A 17,003-nucleotide genomic window follows, 5' to 3' on the forward strand; every position below is an offset into this window, starting at 1 on the left:
ATTACTCTGCTTTTTTGGTTTCCTCTGAAGCTCACGTAAATTCAAGAATATGAGACAGCAGGAGAAAGTATCAAAAATATAAATTTTCCCCCTAACTACACACAAATTTCTAGCAGTACCTGGACTCCATGATACAAAAAATTGGCCTTGTATAGACTATCCTGCTCAGAAACAAAAACAAAACAGAAGTTATTTTGTGGATTAAATAACTTCATATTGAAATGTCATAGAATATTAGAAAAATCATAAATAACAACATTATTCATTTTAAGAAAGGAATACGCAACGTGCTACACATATAAACTAAGGTCGTTGTTGGTGAAATATCTGCCCACACTGGGAAGCAACATTAGAGTTCTCCTACTACTAGCCACAATTAAACCATTGTCAGGAGCTGAGTTGGGTTTTTTGAACACAAAAAGCTTTGATTAGTACTGGGGAAAATGTACTTATTTTTCTCTACAAGTTTTCATTTAGAATCAAAAGAGAAAATAATCCAGATACAACCAGTCAGTTCCAATAAAGAAAGAAAAGTTGGCATATCTGTACTCTTAGCAAGAATAATTAATAGAAGCCTGTCATCACAGACTTTAGATATAAATTACTAAGATTTTCTCAGCAAGAAAGCTTCCTGATTACGTATTTATCCCTTTAGTCCAAAGTGCTTCTTTGTCTTTAAATCCATAGAATAATTGTTGGGATTAATTCATTTTGTGTACGTATTTAATAACATTTTCTGGCAGCTTTATTGTTCTAGGGATACACTAAATAAAAACATCCTTGTCTCAGGGAATGTTCAGACTGATTTGGGGCTGACTTTGATTTTTACACTACTTTAAATTTCTCTGGTTGCTAATAAGATTTCATTGCTTGACTCATAATATTCGTCCATTTATTAACCAAGAAGCTTGTAATTCCCTTGTTTAGTGGTACTGTTTTATTAGCTATACTGGATCATAATTTCGATTCTGGAGACTCATTGCTTCTTTCTTACATGCAATGTAAATATATTGTCCCTCCCATAACTTTGTCTTTTTGTCACACATTAAAGTTAATGTAACGAATGAATCAATTTTTCTGTAGTTTTGTTGTCATGGCCTCAGAAATCCTTCTCTAAGGTCATAAAATTAAGCAAAAGGGAAAATAGAAACTTTCTGTTCAACTTTAGGTATAAATTCATCAGTAATTTTGTTTTGTAGATAGAAAAAAGTGGAATCTAATATTTTCTTTCCTGTGGGAGCCATTTATTAAAAAGGTAGTCTGCCAGATAGCGAAGAGGGGAGATTTAAAACTTAAATTCTTAGGCTGGAAAGTTTAGAATAATTGTTGGGATTAATTTATCTTAATAATTAATAAACATGGACAGTAGGTGCTTGCCTTGCATGTGAACAACTAGGTTTGATCCCTGGTACCATCGATTCCTCCAAGCACCACAAGGAGTAACTTCTGAATACAGACCAGGAATGGCCCTGGAGTCACACTGGGTTTGGTCCACCACTACCACCACCACCACACACACACACACACACACACACACACACACACACACACACAAACTTCCCCCCAAACCTTGGATTTTTATCTTCAGGCTAGAGAGACCTTTGACAATTCACACCTGTACTTTGCAGGTCTGATCTGAGCTTTTGATTCTTCTGGAAAGGATTACTATAACAACAGAAGTGAAGAAGGGGGTGTGTGGCGTGCAGGGGGTGGGGGCTGTATATATATACACACACATACATCACTGTATCACTGTATCACTGTATCACTGTCATCCCATTGTTCATCCGTTTTCTCGAGCAGGCACCAGTAACTTCTCCATTCGTCCTAGCCCTGAGATTATAGCTAGTGCCACATTGGAGGCTCTTTCAGGGTCAGGGAAATGAGACCCATCATTTTTGCTGGGTTTTGGCATATAGAATACACCCCGGGGAACTTGCCAGACTCTGCCATGTAGACAGGATACTCACCGTAGCCTGCCAGGTTCTCCAAGAGTGAGAACTAGACAATAAGAGGTTGTCTTATTGATGGGATTACACTGCGACAGGGGCAGTTGGTGGGTACAACGCCTAGCTACTGGAAGGTGGGGGATCTGGGTGGAGGAAGCCCAGTCCCGATCCCAGCAGGCGTGGAGATATCAGCCCCGAGTCTTGCACACTTGGGTTGCTCTGCCAGTTCCTTCATGCATGAGGCTCGTCAGAGTATGTGGAGAGTGGTCTTAAGCATGGTTGTGGCTGGTGCCGGAGGTGGCTCTGCTTGGGGCAGGGTGGGAAGCTCAACCTGCCCCCCTCCAAGGGGCCCAGGTGAGGACAGCCAGGCACGGGAAGCAGGAGACTGTGTTGTTCTCTTCCTGGAGCTCAGTTTTATATGCATATATATGTATATAGCATCTGGGTGAGCTGAATGGTCTTTATCTTGCTAATCTGACTGTTTTTGTTTAACAACTCAGACTAATTAGTGCTACACTCTTGTATAAAATATCAGGCATGATCAATCAGACACAGGAGCAGGGATAGTAAAGTATAGTAGCACAGGTCCTGGAAGAGCAAGAAATCTACTGGAGAAGCAGCTGCAGGAAAGAAGCTTGACTAGACAGTTGTCTGCAGGAATTTGTGGGAACAGCTTTACTGAAAAAGAGCTGTGGGCATCCCGGTCCTAAAAAGGGGTTGCTGCTGACCTCTTGTGAGCTTCAAGAACTGTAGTAGTGAAGACAGCTGGTGGCTGGTGCGCTGTTCTTACTTGCCATCTCTCAAGCACTGGAAGCCCCTTGGTTAGCCATTTGCTCTATAACATCACCTTATTCATACGGTGCCTATCCTAATACATTGCAGGAGGCAAATTATTTGATAAATAATTTAAAAAATGTGACACCCTTCTAGCTGCTATGCCAGATTCTTCATAAGTAGTTAAGAATGCCTCCAGACTTCTCTTTGAATCTTTTTTGAAATCTTCTTTTCTACCAGTCATATTTGTTGAATAACTGACCTGTAAATACTTCCTAATTTCTCAGAGAAAAGAACAGTTTTCCTCTTTTATGCTCACAGAACACCTATAAATCTCTTTAAGGAATGTCTGGAACATTGACTTACAAGCCTAAGGTCAGTAATTTTCCTTTGAGTTCTCTACTGATAATTAAAATTCAAATTTTAGAATATTAAAGAACTACAGATTTTTTTTTCCACCAACCTATGTAGATCAAAAACACAGAGACTTACGGGTTTGGGAACTGTATATGAGGTCCACATGGGCATCTTAAAAGCTTTTCCATAACCATTGATATATTCCCTGTGATAAAGAAGACAGTGTTCCTTGTTTTTCTGCATAACTCTGGGCCTTCCAAATGGCAAATTTAGTTTCTCTGTGGCTGTTACTAAAATAAAAATGACATAAAACAAAATTAAAATGTTGGTGAAATTAGCAAATGTTTCTATGCACGGTAACTACCAGTCTGTGAGAGTTGTTCATTTGCCAGGTACTCTAGTAAATATTTTATATATTTAACATCTCTTGACTCTTTCAATGGCCTGAGGTTGAAAGCTATGATTACAAATCACAAAACCTAAAGGCTGGGGAGGTAATAGACTGGCAGGGTGCTTGTATTGCACCTGATCAACCTACATTTGATCCTTGGCACCCCATATGGTGGTACTCTGAGCTCCCCAGGAGTGATACCTGAGAGCAGAGTCAGTAAGCCCTGATCACTGCCAAGTGTATCCCCAAACCAAAATCAAAACAATCAAAACACAGGTTACAAATCCAAGGCTTAGATAAATTTAGTCAAGCAATTAAAAATTCACATAACACCATGAGCGGCTCTCTGGCACGGCCACAGCCCCAGAAGCACAAGGACTTAATACAGAAATCCAGCAGCTTGGAGCAGAAAAGCGAATAGACTATGCATTAATCCGCGCCATCTTGCCTGCCCGGAGGGGAAAGGGTGTTGCTCCCTTCTGCCTTCTCCTCTCTGGAAAGAAAGATGGCGGCCGCATGGGAGCCTGTTGGAGAGCAGGTCTGAGCCGGGGGTGGGGCGCGATGGGTACCTCATGGGAGGGGGGGCGCGCGATGGGTACCTCATGGGAGGGGGGGCACTCCGGCCCATCCTTCACGCCCGACCGAGGTCACCAGTTGCCCCACACGATCGGCTCTCCGACACGGCCTTGGCCCAGAAGCACAGAGACCAATCTCTTAATTATCTGACTCTCAGTAGAAATACTTGCAGGGTTAATAAATAAAATAGCAGAAATCCAAAACCGCGCGGCCGCGATAGTGGCCATGCAACATCATTTAATTCTTGAACCCAGCTGTAGAAAGCAGATCATTCCACAATGCTTTTTCAGCATGGCTGAGTTTGGGGGCGGGGGGGGGGGGTAAAGTCTAAATAATAATGGTGCAACTTTTATCAAAACAATGAAGCTAGTCAAAGTAGACAGAGTGCTAACTAGAATTCATCTACCCCACAGACATTGGGGGGGTTGGGGGATAGGGGTTTATTGGGGTTCTTCGTGGTGAAAAATAAGTTCTGGTAAAGGGAATTGTGATTGATATTTGCATGACTGAGACCTAAACTTGAAAGCTTTGTAATTTTTCCCACAGCGATTCAATAAATAAATAAATAAAAAATATTCACATAACAAGTGAAGATAAAAAGAGCTCAAATGCAAAAGTATACACATTGTAACAAAGAACTACTTTAGAAAAGATATCAGAAACTATGCCAAAATTAGTCAAATTTTCAATTGTCTGCAGTTGTAAGACTACTTGTGAATGGTTTAAAAGATTATAAAACTTTTATGCCACAGAATAACATTCAGCAAATTATTGCAGTACTAAAACAACCAATCTGCAGTTACTGAACTCTCACTATATTCCAGGTTCTATTCTCAGAGCACACATATGTCAACTCATTTAATAACTAAAAAGTAGACATCTCCATTTGATAAATGATGAAATAGGTGTAGCGAGCTTAACACAAGAACACTTAAAATATAATAAGCAATAATAATATTGGTGCATTTTCAAGGCCAGAATTGTCCCAAATTCTTTCTGTGGTTTAATTGAAGCTTAACTACAAGAGGTGAATAACATTGCTCTAATAAAGATGAGACACCAAGAAGGTAAATAATTTGACCCAGATTACAATCATGAAATGCTACCTTTGTATGTTTCTTCATGCATGTTAGCAATAACATTTTTACACTCCAAAGTGCCTTTCAGTTTAATTTGGATACTTCTCAAAGGCAATATTGTTTTGTTATGCCCAAATATCCAAAGACTTAACATGTTTTCTATTAACTTACTTTCATTTTGGGTGAGATTTAGCATTTTATTCACATGCTCTATGGCAGCATCCTGCAAGACAATGTGGGACAGAGGCAAAATTTAGCCAAATTATAATGCATATTTTTAAAGGCAGACAAGCTCATTTTTGCAATCTTTGCTGAATAAATGACTTCTCCCTGTAATTTTTTTTTTGGTGTGGAAGTTTGCAAAGATATCACTGATATTGGAGCAGAGCGTTTTGATCACAGCTGAAAATAGCTATTATATTGGGATGACATCCCAGTGCTTCTCAGGACGAAACAGCATACGACTCTGTTGAAGTTTTGTGAAAAAGCAGATTCTGCGTCTGTAAGCTTGAGTTCAGGGGACCTTGTCTTTCTGGAGCTTTTATCAGCTCACAGGAAATGCAGAAGCTGATGGACACACTTTTGATTTTGTTTATGAGCCACACCCAGCAGTAAACCAGTAACCAGGCTACTCCTGGTTCTGCACTCAAGAGATCACTTCTGGGGCTGGGTATTGCATCATAACCAGGTCCTGGGAATTGAACCCATGTGGGCCACGATCAAGGCTGTACAATCTCTCCTGCCCTGCAAGAACCTTTTTGTTTTTTTAACAGAGTTGACCTTGGGGGTTATTGTCAGACAGATAAATCCTCTGTGACCCTGAACAATTTCTGAGCTTCTTTATCTCTGAAATGAGAGATAAAACACCTACTTGACAATAATTAGTATATCATTGTAAAGGGGCGTGTTTATTGACATTATCTTCAGCTGTAGATAAGAAGTTCATATCCTTATGTGGATTTGATTTTGACTGGATTTTTGTCCTTTCAAGCCTCTTCTGGTGAGTTATTTATGTGGCACAAAATTCTAAAGATTGGAGAATATAAAATTCTCCCTTGACTCTGAGATAAATTTTACCTGAGGAAGCTGATGTTTGTTTAACTCTAAATAAATAAATATAAACAAAACTTGCATCCCTGGAATCAGCATGACATGCAAGTTTTCCTTTTAGCTTAAAAGAATTTCAGATAATTGGACTCAGAAAATCCAGTTGAAAGCCAACCCCCACCCACTCACATGCTTTCATTTTCATAGAGGGGCTGGTCCTTAAATTTTAGTCTCAGGTTCTAACTCCTTGACCATTGGAGGACCTTCCTAGCACTAGAATCTCATGCTGGATGTCTCCTAGGACCTGAATTCCAGCTAAGAAACTCAACCTTGACCCTGATCCACAAAATAAGATCTTTTGTGTGTTGCCTGACTGTTGTCTGACTGCAAGCAGGTCACACAAATGAACACCTCCCACTTGAGGGCTGAGTAGCTTTCACAGAACCTACCACACTGTGTGTATTTACTCGATCGCAGAAGCGTACCTTTCCAATTCTTTCTGCTCTAAATAACCAAGTCCATTCACCTAATTAATTTTGATAGGAAATCAGAGAAAGCTCCACAATTTGATTGGTTCTCAGTGGTGAGTATCACTTAGGTTGCAAAAGAATAAATTTCTGAATTTCTGTAAAGGACATTCCAATTTTCAAAACATATGTTTAGTATTATTCTTCTCATTTCCAGAAAGGGCTCAGCAGATCACATACATTTTCTGGACAAATATTAAAGCTGGAATACAGCTACCTTGGTTGCATACTAACCAGGTTACAAACTAGCTTGCTTTTTTATAGGATTCTGGATGATTTATTACTTACATTTGGTAATTTAGGGCATGAACATCCTAGATCATCTGTAGGCTTCAAAGAATCAAATTTACAGTCAGAAGGACTTGACATTTCCTGTTCATGGCTTGGATTATAAAAAGGCACCTTCAAAAGATGGTTGAGACTACCGTGGCTACCATTGTTGGGTGCTGGGTGAATATGTAGAAGATCTGTTTTGAAACAAGAAGTTTAAAGTAGTTTTAAATTGGAAGACAACAGTTAAGAAGGAGATGTGAGCAAATGAATAGCTACTGTTTACTCCCTTTGGTAAATTCTGCGGTAATGCAGTCATGGGTAACCACTCAGTTTAGGAATATTTCCCCCAGAGTCACCATCACTAGCATGTCTGGAGAATTGAATAGTGTCTGTGAATGTGCTATGGGAAGTCCCATAACTCGTTCTATTCTTCCAAGAGAAAACCATTATTGTTTAAGTGATCCCATTTCCCTTAAGCATCTGATGGTTTTCTTGCATGAAGAGGTTCCATTCAGTAAAAACAAGCTTAACAAAGTTAAATTATTAACAATATTAACTGTCCTATATTTATTTAATTATATGACATTTCTCTAAGGACAGATATTTTAAAAATAAGCTAGTAGATTTTACTTCATAGGGAGATCATTTTTCTGATTTTTTTCTATAAAAATAAAACACAAGTGTTTTATAAGAATAACTTTTTCAGAGCCTCTTGCTGAGTACCATAAAATGTATTTCTCCTGGAATTCTAATCTTATCGGGATCTTTCTAAGCCTCTTCCAAGGGTCCAGCAGTCCAGACCACAAATTCAGTCTTGAAAACAAGAATTTCATTTAATAATGGTACAGCACATTCTTTAATTACATTTTGTCCTTCTCATCCTCTTTGTTGAACACTTTAGCTGTGTTTTTCACACAGACAAGTATGTTTCTCCTGCTTTTTAATGTTAGACATGTAATCTTATTTACTCAAGTTTTACTTAGTAAATTAGATAACCAAACAGGAATCAAGTTGGTCTACTGAGATCTTACGTTTTCAGCACTAGAAAAAGTAAAAGTTTTTCATTGTAGAATAGTTTCCACTTATAAAACTTCTCCCTTGGGGCTGAGAGATGGCTCATGAAAGGCCCTGAGTTTATTCCCTACACCATTAGACACCCCAAACACCATTTTGTGTATCCTCTAGCCCCTAAGCACTCAGGCCCTGCTGTCCACACACTGGACTGTGTCTGCATCTCCAGAAGTGACTCTAGGCTCCTAGCAACACTGGGTGCAATCCATAGCATAAAAATCTCATATTTTTATTTCCTCTCCTCTGAATGGAGAACATTTATCTGAGATTCAGTTTATCAACAATTTCACAATCAGTACTTTTTGAAATAGAAGCCACATTTTGCAGTTGAATTTAAATATACTTTACCACATATTAGATTATAGACTTCAATGTTCTCAAATGGTTCAACTTCAGTCTTCTCTTTAAAACTGGGTCCATGCGCCAAAAAGAGAGCCTACGTGGTAAGAATCAAACCATTACTGGATGCCACCTACATTCAAACCCAAGTTGGAAGAGACATGACTTTCCTTCTCTTAAAAACTCAAGTTGTGTTCCAGTCCTTTCCAAGTATTTCTGTTTGACTTTGAAACTGAGCTTTAAATTGTTTTCACCTACGATACTGTGTCAATTCAAAACAAATATGATTCCAACTATCTTTATTTGTCTATCCACATGTTTTCATGTACCTCCAATCCATGGGCTCAAAGAGTAACGAACACAAATGGTCAATGAGTGCTATCATAATCTTACAATATCTAGACATATAAATTAGAAATGCATCATATTTAGTCACATATTCTTTTCATTTTCCTTTCATATCATTGCTTAAATATATTAATACACGACAAAAATGATGGCTCTTTGCATTAAATTTTTGCTTTGTATATACTAACCCACTATCTTCTCAAATAAATCTCTTTTCTACTTATAGGATGTAAAGATTGATGTACGTTTACTTGTATTTAATTAAAACTAATTAATTGTTATATAATCTATAGAATTATTTTAGATTAAAATAAGTAGTGGTATCAAGCATTGATAATCAATGATTTTTCTGGTAATATGCATTATTTTCATATGTTATACTTTTCCCCAAGAATATCAGCAAGAATTAGAGACAAATGTTTTTCTTCCAACAATTAAATCAATTATCAGATAGTCCCCAAATTAATGGAAAAGTTCTCTGACTTCAGGAAATTTTCAAATAATTACAAAAAAAATAATTTATCATAATAGTGTTAGGAAACAGCATATTTACAAAGAGCTTAAAATCATGTTTTTTTCACTATTAAGAAGGCATTGTTGTGTGTGTGTCTGTGTGTCTGTGTGTGTTGTGTTTCTATGTCTGTGTCTGTGAATGTGTGTGTCTGTGTATGTCTGTGTGTCTAGTCAAATGAGACTCAAAAACTAGACAAGTTAATGACAATTAGGTTGCATATTTCACAAAACTTACCTATTGACGGTTATTATTTATATTTTATTCATGAAATGCTCTGAATAATTTGTCACTTTGACTTCCAGTACACTCCAAAACACCAGGAAGGGAGGAAACCAGTCCCTTCTAATTTCGTTCCTTCCTGACTGGTACTACTTTTAATTTCCTTTTGCTAGTAACTCCTTTTCTATCAATTTCTTTAAGTAGAAGTACTTAGAGCTCAGTACTTGGGTTTAATTTTTTTTGCACTCAACCACTATGAATTTTGCTCTCCTCATCTCACTTAAAGTTTCACACTACCTCCAATGGAACTGTGAGCACCCCTGTTTCCAACAACTCTGAATTACTTTTCTTTATTTCCTACAGTGCTGACCCTCTGGCTATTAAATAATGTACTCTTTAATACGCCAATGTTCTAATTCCCCTCTTAAAATGAGGTCAGGGAGCTTCATTTTATTTATGGATTTATTCAGCACTTTGAACATTACTTATCAGAAAGCGAATACCCAAACATTTATCACAAAGCAAATAATCAACAAATACTTGTTTGATAAAAGAAAAGACAGTAAATTACCTCCATGCTCTTAAACTCATTGTCATAACCATGATTGCCTCCTCCGCAGAATCTGTAATTTTTATTCCTATGAAGAAATAATAACACTGTGATCAATATAGCTCTATGCTAAACCCTATATTGAACTGGGCTTTAATGACTTTTTTAATGTAGCTCCTGTCATTATCTCATTGTTTACTGAGCATAAATATGCTCGTGCTTAAATTCACACCAGAGAGGAAATATGAAGGAGAGAAGGAAAGGAAAATTCACGAGTCTATAAATGGAAATTGCATATCTTTGACTTGAGGTGGAATAGCAGAGAATAGAGTGGGTCTGGGGGGATATATCCTGCATGCACAAAAACCCCTGAGTTCTCCTCTGAGTTTTTATCTTCATCCTCTTCACCATCCACATGGATGGCCCCTCCCTCTATCCCAGTGATCCCTGAGCATGGCTAGACCCACTGTTTGAGAGGATCTCAATAGATAGATAGATAGATAGATAGATAGATAGATAGATAGATAGATTTTTTTCTTAATCTGACTCAGACAACATAATAATGAATATGCAAAATTTACAGGTGGGGACCCACATCTAGCAGTGCAGGATTCCATCCCCTGCACCGCGCACTTCCTAGACAGTACTCAGTGCAGCCTTGAAGAAGTAGCTCAGGTATTTTTCTGTACTACAGGTCAAAGGCAGCATCACATCCTCCAATCCTCACACTGAACTTCAGAACTGGTTGGCAAAGTAAGACAGGGAATACCCTGAGCCCTCTTAGCACGGATCAGGAACTCTGCTTCACCCACACCCACCATGCTAGCAAATATTTCTCTCACTTTCTTTTCAATTCCCTGTTTCTCAGGGTGTGCACACACGCACGTGCGCACGCGTGCACACACAAAAACACACACAAATTTTCTTTGGTTTTAGGTTTACTGAAGAAAGAATTTTAGTATTTTAAAATGTGACTAAAAAGTTTATAACTTACTCTTGTTCAGCTTAAATAAAAATAAGTCACAAAGCAGAAAAATTAATTTTATTGACAAAGACAATGAACCAAAAACAAACAAATGAGATTACATCAAATGGAAAAGATGTAATGTAAAAGATATTTCTTTTCCTGCATGTAAAAGAAACACTGGCTTAAACTAAAAGACACATAACTGACTGGGTGAAAATGTTCACACTCAGATAAAGGATTAATATCCAAGATATGTAAAGTACTCAAAAGGATCAAACAGAAAGTCAATAACCTTATTCAAAAATGGGGAGTGGACATAAGCAAACACTTCTCTGAAGAACACAGGCAGATGGCTAATAGGCACATGAAAAAATGCTTCTTATCACTTGTCATTATGGATATCTAAATCAAGATGACAATGAGATGTCATCGCACACCAGTGAGAATGTCACATATGAAAAAAAATGGGAATAATCTGTGTTGGTGGACATGTGGAAATAAAGAAAATTGTCATCCACTGCTGGTAGGAATGCTATCTGGGTCAGCCTCTATGGAAATATTCATGGAAATTTCTCAGAAAAGTAAAAATAGAGCTGCCATACAACCTAGTAATTCCACTTTGGGGTATCTATCCCCTAGTTACAAAAACATTCATTCAAAAGAATACATACAGAGTCCACCTGAGTCGCCGCCCACGAACGGCCTCTCTGGCTCCTGATCAAGCTGTTTAATGGCCATGATCCCAGAGACTCAGGAACAAATCTCAGAACCCAGCAGGTCTGGGCAGAAATCCCTCCAGATTTAATTGCTAAAATTTTGTAATTTCAAAATCGTGCGGCCACTACTGCAGCTGTGAGATATCATATGTTATTCATAACCAGCAATAGAAAACAAATTGTCTACTGTTGCCTATTAGGCAGATCTGAGTGTTGGGGGAAAATCTCAAATAATAATGGTGGGTCTGGTGTCAAAATATTGAATGTAATCAAAGTAGAGAGAGAGTAATGTGGAAATCATCTGCCCCACAGGTAGGGGGAGGGTGTGGGATGGGGGTATAATGGGGTTTTTGGGGGTGGAGAATGGGCACTGGTGAAGGTACGGGTGTTTCATTGTATGACCAAGACTTAAACCCAAAAGCTTTGTAACTACTCTCACGGTGATTTAATAAATAAAATTATTGTAGCACTGTAGCACTGTCCTTCCATATTCATTGATTTGCTCGAGCGGGCCCCGTAATGTCTACATTGTGAGACTCTGTTGTTACTGTGTTTGGCATATCAAATACCAAAATGAAAAAAAAATAAGGTGGAGTTCATGCCCAATTAAATCAGCCTAATCAGTGGCTGAATAAATAGCAGTACTCCTACACTAAAAAAAAAAAAGAAGAAGAAGAATACATACAGGGTCTGTAAAGATAGTACAGCAGGCAGGATACTTGCCTTGCATGTGTGGCTGAGACCCAGATTTAATCCCTGGAACCCCATATGGCACCTGTGCTCCTCCAGGAGTGACCCCTGAGTAACCCCAGGTGTTCCCCATCTCCCACCCTGACAAAGAATATGTAAACACCACTATTTATTGCAACACTTAGTACAATAGATAGGATATGGAATCAAGCCACGTATCCAACAATAGATGAGTGGATAATGAAGGTTTGGAATATATACATAATGAAATACTAAGCAACTGCAAGGAATGATGAAATCATGCCATTTGCTGCAACTTGGATGAAACTGGAGGACATCATGTTAAGTGAAGTAATACAGAAGAAGGACAAATATTGGGTGATCTCGCTTATCTTTGGTATATATAGGACAAAGTAATGCAAGATATCAAATCTAGGAATACTTAGATTACCCTGGATCCTAGATTATAGAAATGAGGACAGAGAAGAAAATCAATCAAAGAAGTGAGAGGCAGATGGGAGGAAACAGAAACAGGGGCAGGATGTTCAGACTCATTGGTTGCTTATATATTTATAAACAACACTATAAGTATGAAACCCAAACTACAGTAACCAAACTTTAAAATCTGCCTATTGAGAAGGCAGATTGGGGATAGGAGAGTACCTCAGGACTGGTGAAGGGAAGTTGACACTGGTAGTATAAAAAATTGATGTTGGAACATTTTAGGTCTGAGTTCTCATTATGAACAATTTTGTAAGTCTTAGTTAAAAAATTAAAATAAAATGAATTTCAACACTGAGATGACTACACTCAACTACCCAATAGAGGGAAGAAAGAAAAGATTTACTAATTGTAACAAAAGAAGTTGTGACAAGGAGTTTAAATTTGATTATCCCAAGGTGTCAGTTCATGTCTTTATCTGACTTGCAATAAAGCTGTCAAACCTTTTCTGTTTTTGTTTTTGGTCCAGGTCTATCAATGCTCAGAGTTTATTGCTCGCTCTGCACTCAGGACTTACTCCTGGGCGCTCAGGGTACATATAGGGGTGCCAAGGATTGCACCTAGATTACCGTTGTACAAAGCAAGAGTCCTACCCTTTGTACTATCTCTAGCTCCATAAGTCAAACTTATTTTTAAATATTTTTATCTTTGTATAGATATATAGTAGGTATACGAACACTTGAATCATTAGGGATATGTTTTAATTTTATATTATTTGTGAGAGATTAGAATATATACTAACAAAAAAAGAAAAAAATTCTTTTAAGTCAAATCACTGGTAAATTTCCTAAACTTGATCCTTTATCTATCCAGAAAAACATAGTTTTAAAAATATTTTCAACTCCTGGGCCAACTTAATTAAGAAAACCTTTCTAAATATCAGTTTTACTTGAAAGCAATAAAAAAAAAGTTTGAAAAGCTCTATGTTTTCTTGATTTCCCAGTGAAAACCTTAGAAATATGCTCTTTCTAATTGCTTATATTCATGCTTTCCACCCAATTTGTTTGGTTCTGGGAATTACATATGGGAAAATGAAAGCTTAAATTTGGAAAAGATGGGCTGATTTTATCTGTAATATTTTTGCTCGATTCCCAAGTACTATGTGAACTCCTTTGGAAGAAATTCCATGGATAAATGGTTTTTATCCATGTCTAATTAGTAAAGGCAAAACCAAGATCGGGTTACTTTGTTGCTCGGGGTCATGATATATATTAGAGATAAACAAGATTTCCTTCCCAATTCCCAGTTACCACGTCCTTCCTGTGCTCTGTAGCACTTTTACCATTCCCTTCTTTCCTCTTCCATGCCTAATCACTCTAACCTCAACAAACTTCCTCGTTGGTTATTCTTATTCTAAACTTCCAACCCTTCCCACCTAACACACACACACACACACACACACACACACACACACACGCACACACACCCCTAATCATATTTAACACTATCACTTCTGCAAATGAAGACACAAGTTTTAATGAATACAAATATGAGATCATGTGAAAAATTATCCTAGAAATAGAACATAGAAAAATTTCTTTTATCCTCAAAAATCCAAGTCATAGGTTCACCATACAGACATTCCTGATAACATTGCTACCTAAATACTGTCAGCATTCCCCTCCCCAGCCACCACCACCACCTATACAACCTGGATTGGGACTATCAGTCATGAAGAACAGCTCATGACATTCATCTAATGGGTTTCCCTTCACTCTTTTGGCAACAGCACTAAGTTATCTGAAAAGCAAATGCCACTACGTTTACTCCCAGACACTGACTACAAGGCCTCCTGCTTTCTTGACAGTTTAAATTTCATGCCTAAAAAAATGAAAAAATAAATAAAAATAAAATTCATGCCTAATTCACTAAGATAATATCCCTCATGCAGAAGGCAGCTTCATGCACTCTATAGCCCCAAATAGAAAATCTTTTGCAATTGATGAAGTCTAGTTCTTCTCCCTAGAAACCAGAATCTTTCTGTTTCCTTGTCCCTGAGCTGTTACAGACTTTTAAAAGTGTCCCAATTTCTCTGGGCCAAATGTTTCCAGAAAAAAAGCGGACACAGGCTTCCTTGGCAGACTCCGTCCCCTAGGACTTAGTGAACTGGACAAGGGTTGCATTTCCGTTCTTATTTTCTTAGTTGAGTGCCTGAGGGCCTCTGTAGAATATGTAGAATACAAAACTTCACAGGTGAGCCTGCTGTATGTGTCTCACTTAACATAACCTGGTCTGAGTTTCAAAATCTAGCCAGAGTACCCAGGACATACTACAGCAGGCAAGCCACTTTCTTTGCATGCAGTTGACCTGGGTTTGATCCCTGACAACACATATGATCACATGAACCATGTCAGGAGTGATCCAAGAACACAAACCAGGAGTAAGCCCTTAGCATTGTGAGGTGTGGCCCCAAAACAAAAACCACTGTCACTGTCCTCCCGTTGTTCATCGATTTGCTTGAGTGGGTCCAGTAACATTGTGAGACTTGTTACTGTGTTTGGCCTATGGAATACGTCATGGGTAGCTTGCCAGGCTTTGCCGTGTGGGCGTGATACTCTCAGTAGCTTGCCTGGCTTCCTGAGAGGGGCGGAGGAATCAAACTCAGGTTGCCCTTGCAAGGCAAATGCCATACCCGCTGTGCTATTGTTCCAGCCCAACAAAAACCAAGAAAACAAAAATGTAACCAGAGTATGAATTTGGAAGCATTATCTGACATCAGCGCCTGAGCTGTGTAATGACATCTTTCTTGACTCTAGTATAACATTTGTCGTACATAATTATAATTGTTGTAGTCCTTATTGAAATACACATTCTTATGATGAAAATCGTGTCTGTTATCTTTATTCTGAATCACGATCCTCCCATTTGCTCAAGCGGGCCCAGTAACGTCTTCATTTTGAGACTTCTTGTTACTGTGTTTGGCATATTGAATAAGTCACAGGCAGCTTGTCCGGCTTTGTCATGTGGGCGAGATACTCTTGGTAGCTTGCCGGGCTCCCAAGAGGTGCGGAAGAATTAAATCCGGCTCGGCCGGGTGGGCTGTGTGCAAGGCAAATGGTATCTGGAATATATGTCAGTTTCTGCTCATAACATGAAAATTTTTATTATATTCTCTGAAAGTGTAATTTAACTATACTTCAACTACAGCTTGAAACAATTCTTAAATTAGAAATATATAACATTGTTTAGGACTGGCCCGCCCGCTCCTCTCTGGAAAGAAAGATGGCGGCCGCACGGGAGCCTTGTGGACAGCCGGTTTGAGCCGGGGTGGGCGGGAGCGGCGGGGACCTCATGGGAAGGGGGGCTTTGTGGGCCGTCCCCCACGCCCCACCGAGGTCGCCAGCTGCCCCCCACGAGCGGCTCTCTGGCACGGCCACGGCCCCGGAGGCACAAGGACTTAGCACAGAGAACCAGCCGCTTGGAGCAGAAAAGCAAATGGACTATGTGTTAAACCGCGCCACCAAGCCTGCCCGGAGGGGAAAGGGTGTTGACCGGCCCGCCCGCTCCTCTCTGGAAAGAAAGATGGCGGCCACACGGGAGCCTTGTGGACAGCAGGTCTGAGCCGGGGGCGGGGGGCAGCGGGGGCCTCATGGGAAGGGGGGCGTTCTGGGCCGTCCTTCACGCCCGACCGAGGTCACTGGCTGCCCCCCATGAGCGGCTCTCCGGCACGGCCACAACTCCAGGGCACAGAAACCAATCTCTTAACTAGCTAACTTTTAATAGAAATTCTTCCAGGGTCAATAAGTAAAATAGCAGAAATTCAAAACCGCGCGGCCAAGTTGTAGAAAGCAAATCATTTCACAACGCTGTTTTGGCATATCTGATTGTGGGGGGTGGGTCGTAAACTCTAAACAATAATTGTGCATCTTCTATCGAAACAATCTATCTAGTCAAAGTAGATAGAGTATTAACTAGAACTCATCTGCCTCACAAGAATTGGGAGGGGTGGGAGGTGGGGGTCTATTGGGGTTTGGGGTTAAAAATAAGTATTGGTAAAGGGAAATGTGTTTGATATTTACATGACTGAGACCTAAACCCGAAAGCTCTGTAACTTTTCCCACAGTGATTCAATAAATAAATAAATTATAAAAAAAAAGAAATATATAACATTGTTT

The 17,003-nt window shown here is 39.1% G+C and overlaps 1 protein-coding gene across 1 annotated transcript in view; it reads right to left on the reverse strand.

Annotated features, from left to right (window-relative positions):
• Window positions 1-17,003, reverse strand: part of ENPP3 (ectonucleotide pyrophosphatase/phosphodiesterase 3) — a 102,028-nt gene that overhangs the window by 20,573 nt on the left and 64,452 nt on the right. The window contains exons 16-20 of the mRNA XM_056126366.1: window positions 10,036-10,102; window positions 8,393-8,480; window positions 6,989-7,167; window positions 5,298-5,349; window positions 3,216-3,370 (exon numbers count right to left, since the gene is read on the reverse strand). Of these exons, the coding sequence (XP_055982341.1) occupies window positions 3,216-3,370; window positions 5,298-5,349; window positions 6,989-7,167; window positions 8,393-8,480; window positions 10,036-10,102 (541 nt within the window). The remainder of the gene's footprint in view (window positions 1-3,215; window positions 3,371-5,297; window positions 5,350-6,988; window positions 7,168-8,392; window positions 8,481-10,035; window positions 10,103-17,003) is intronic.

This window comes from Sorex fumeus, unplaced genomic scaffold, assembly GCF_029834395.1.
Source record: "Sorex fumeus unplaced genomic scaffold, SorFum_2.1 ptg000061l, whole genome shotgun sequence".
Taxonomy (NCBI): domain Eukaryota; kingdom Metazoa; phylum Chordata; class Mammalia; order Eulipotyphla; family Soricidae; genus Sorex; species Sorex fumeus.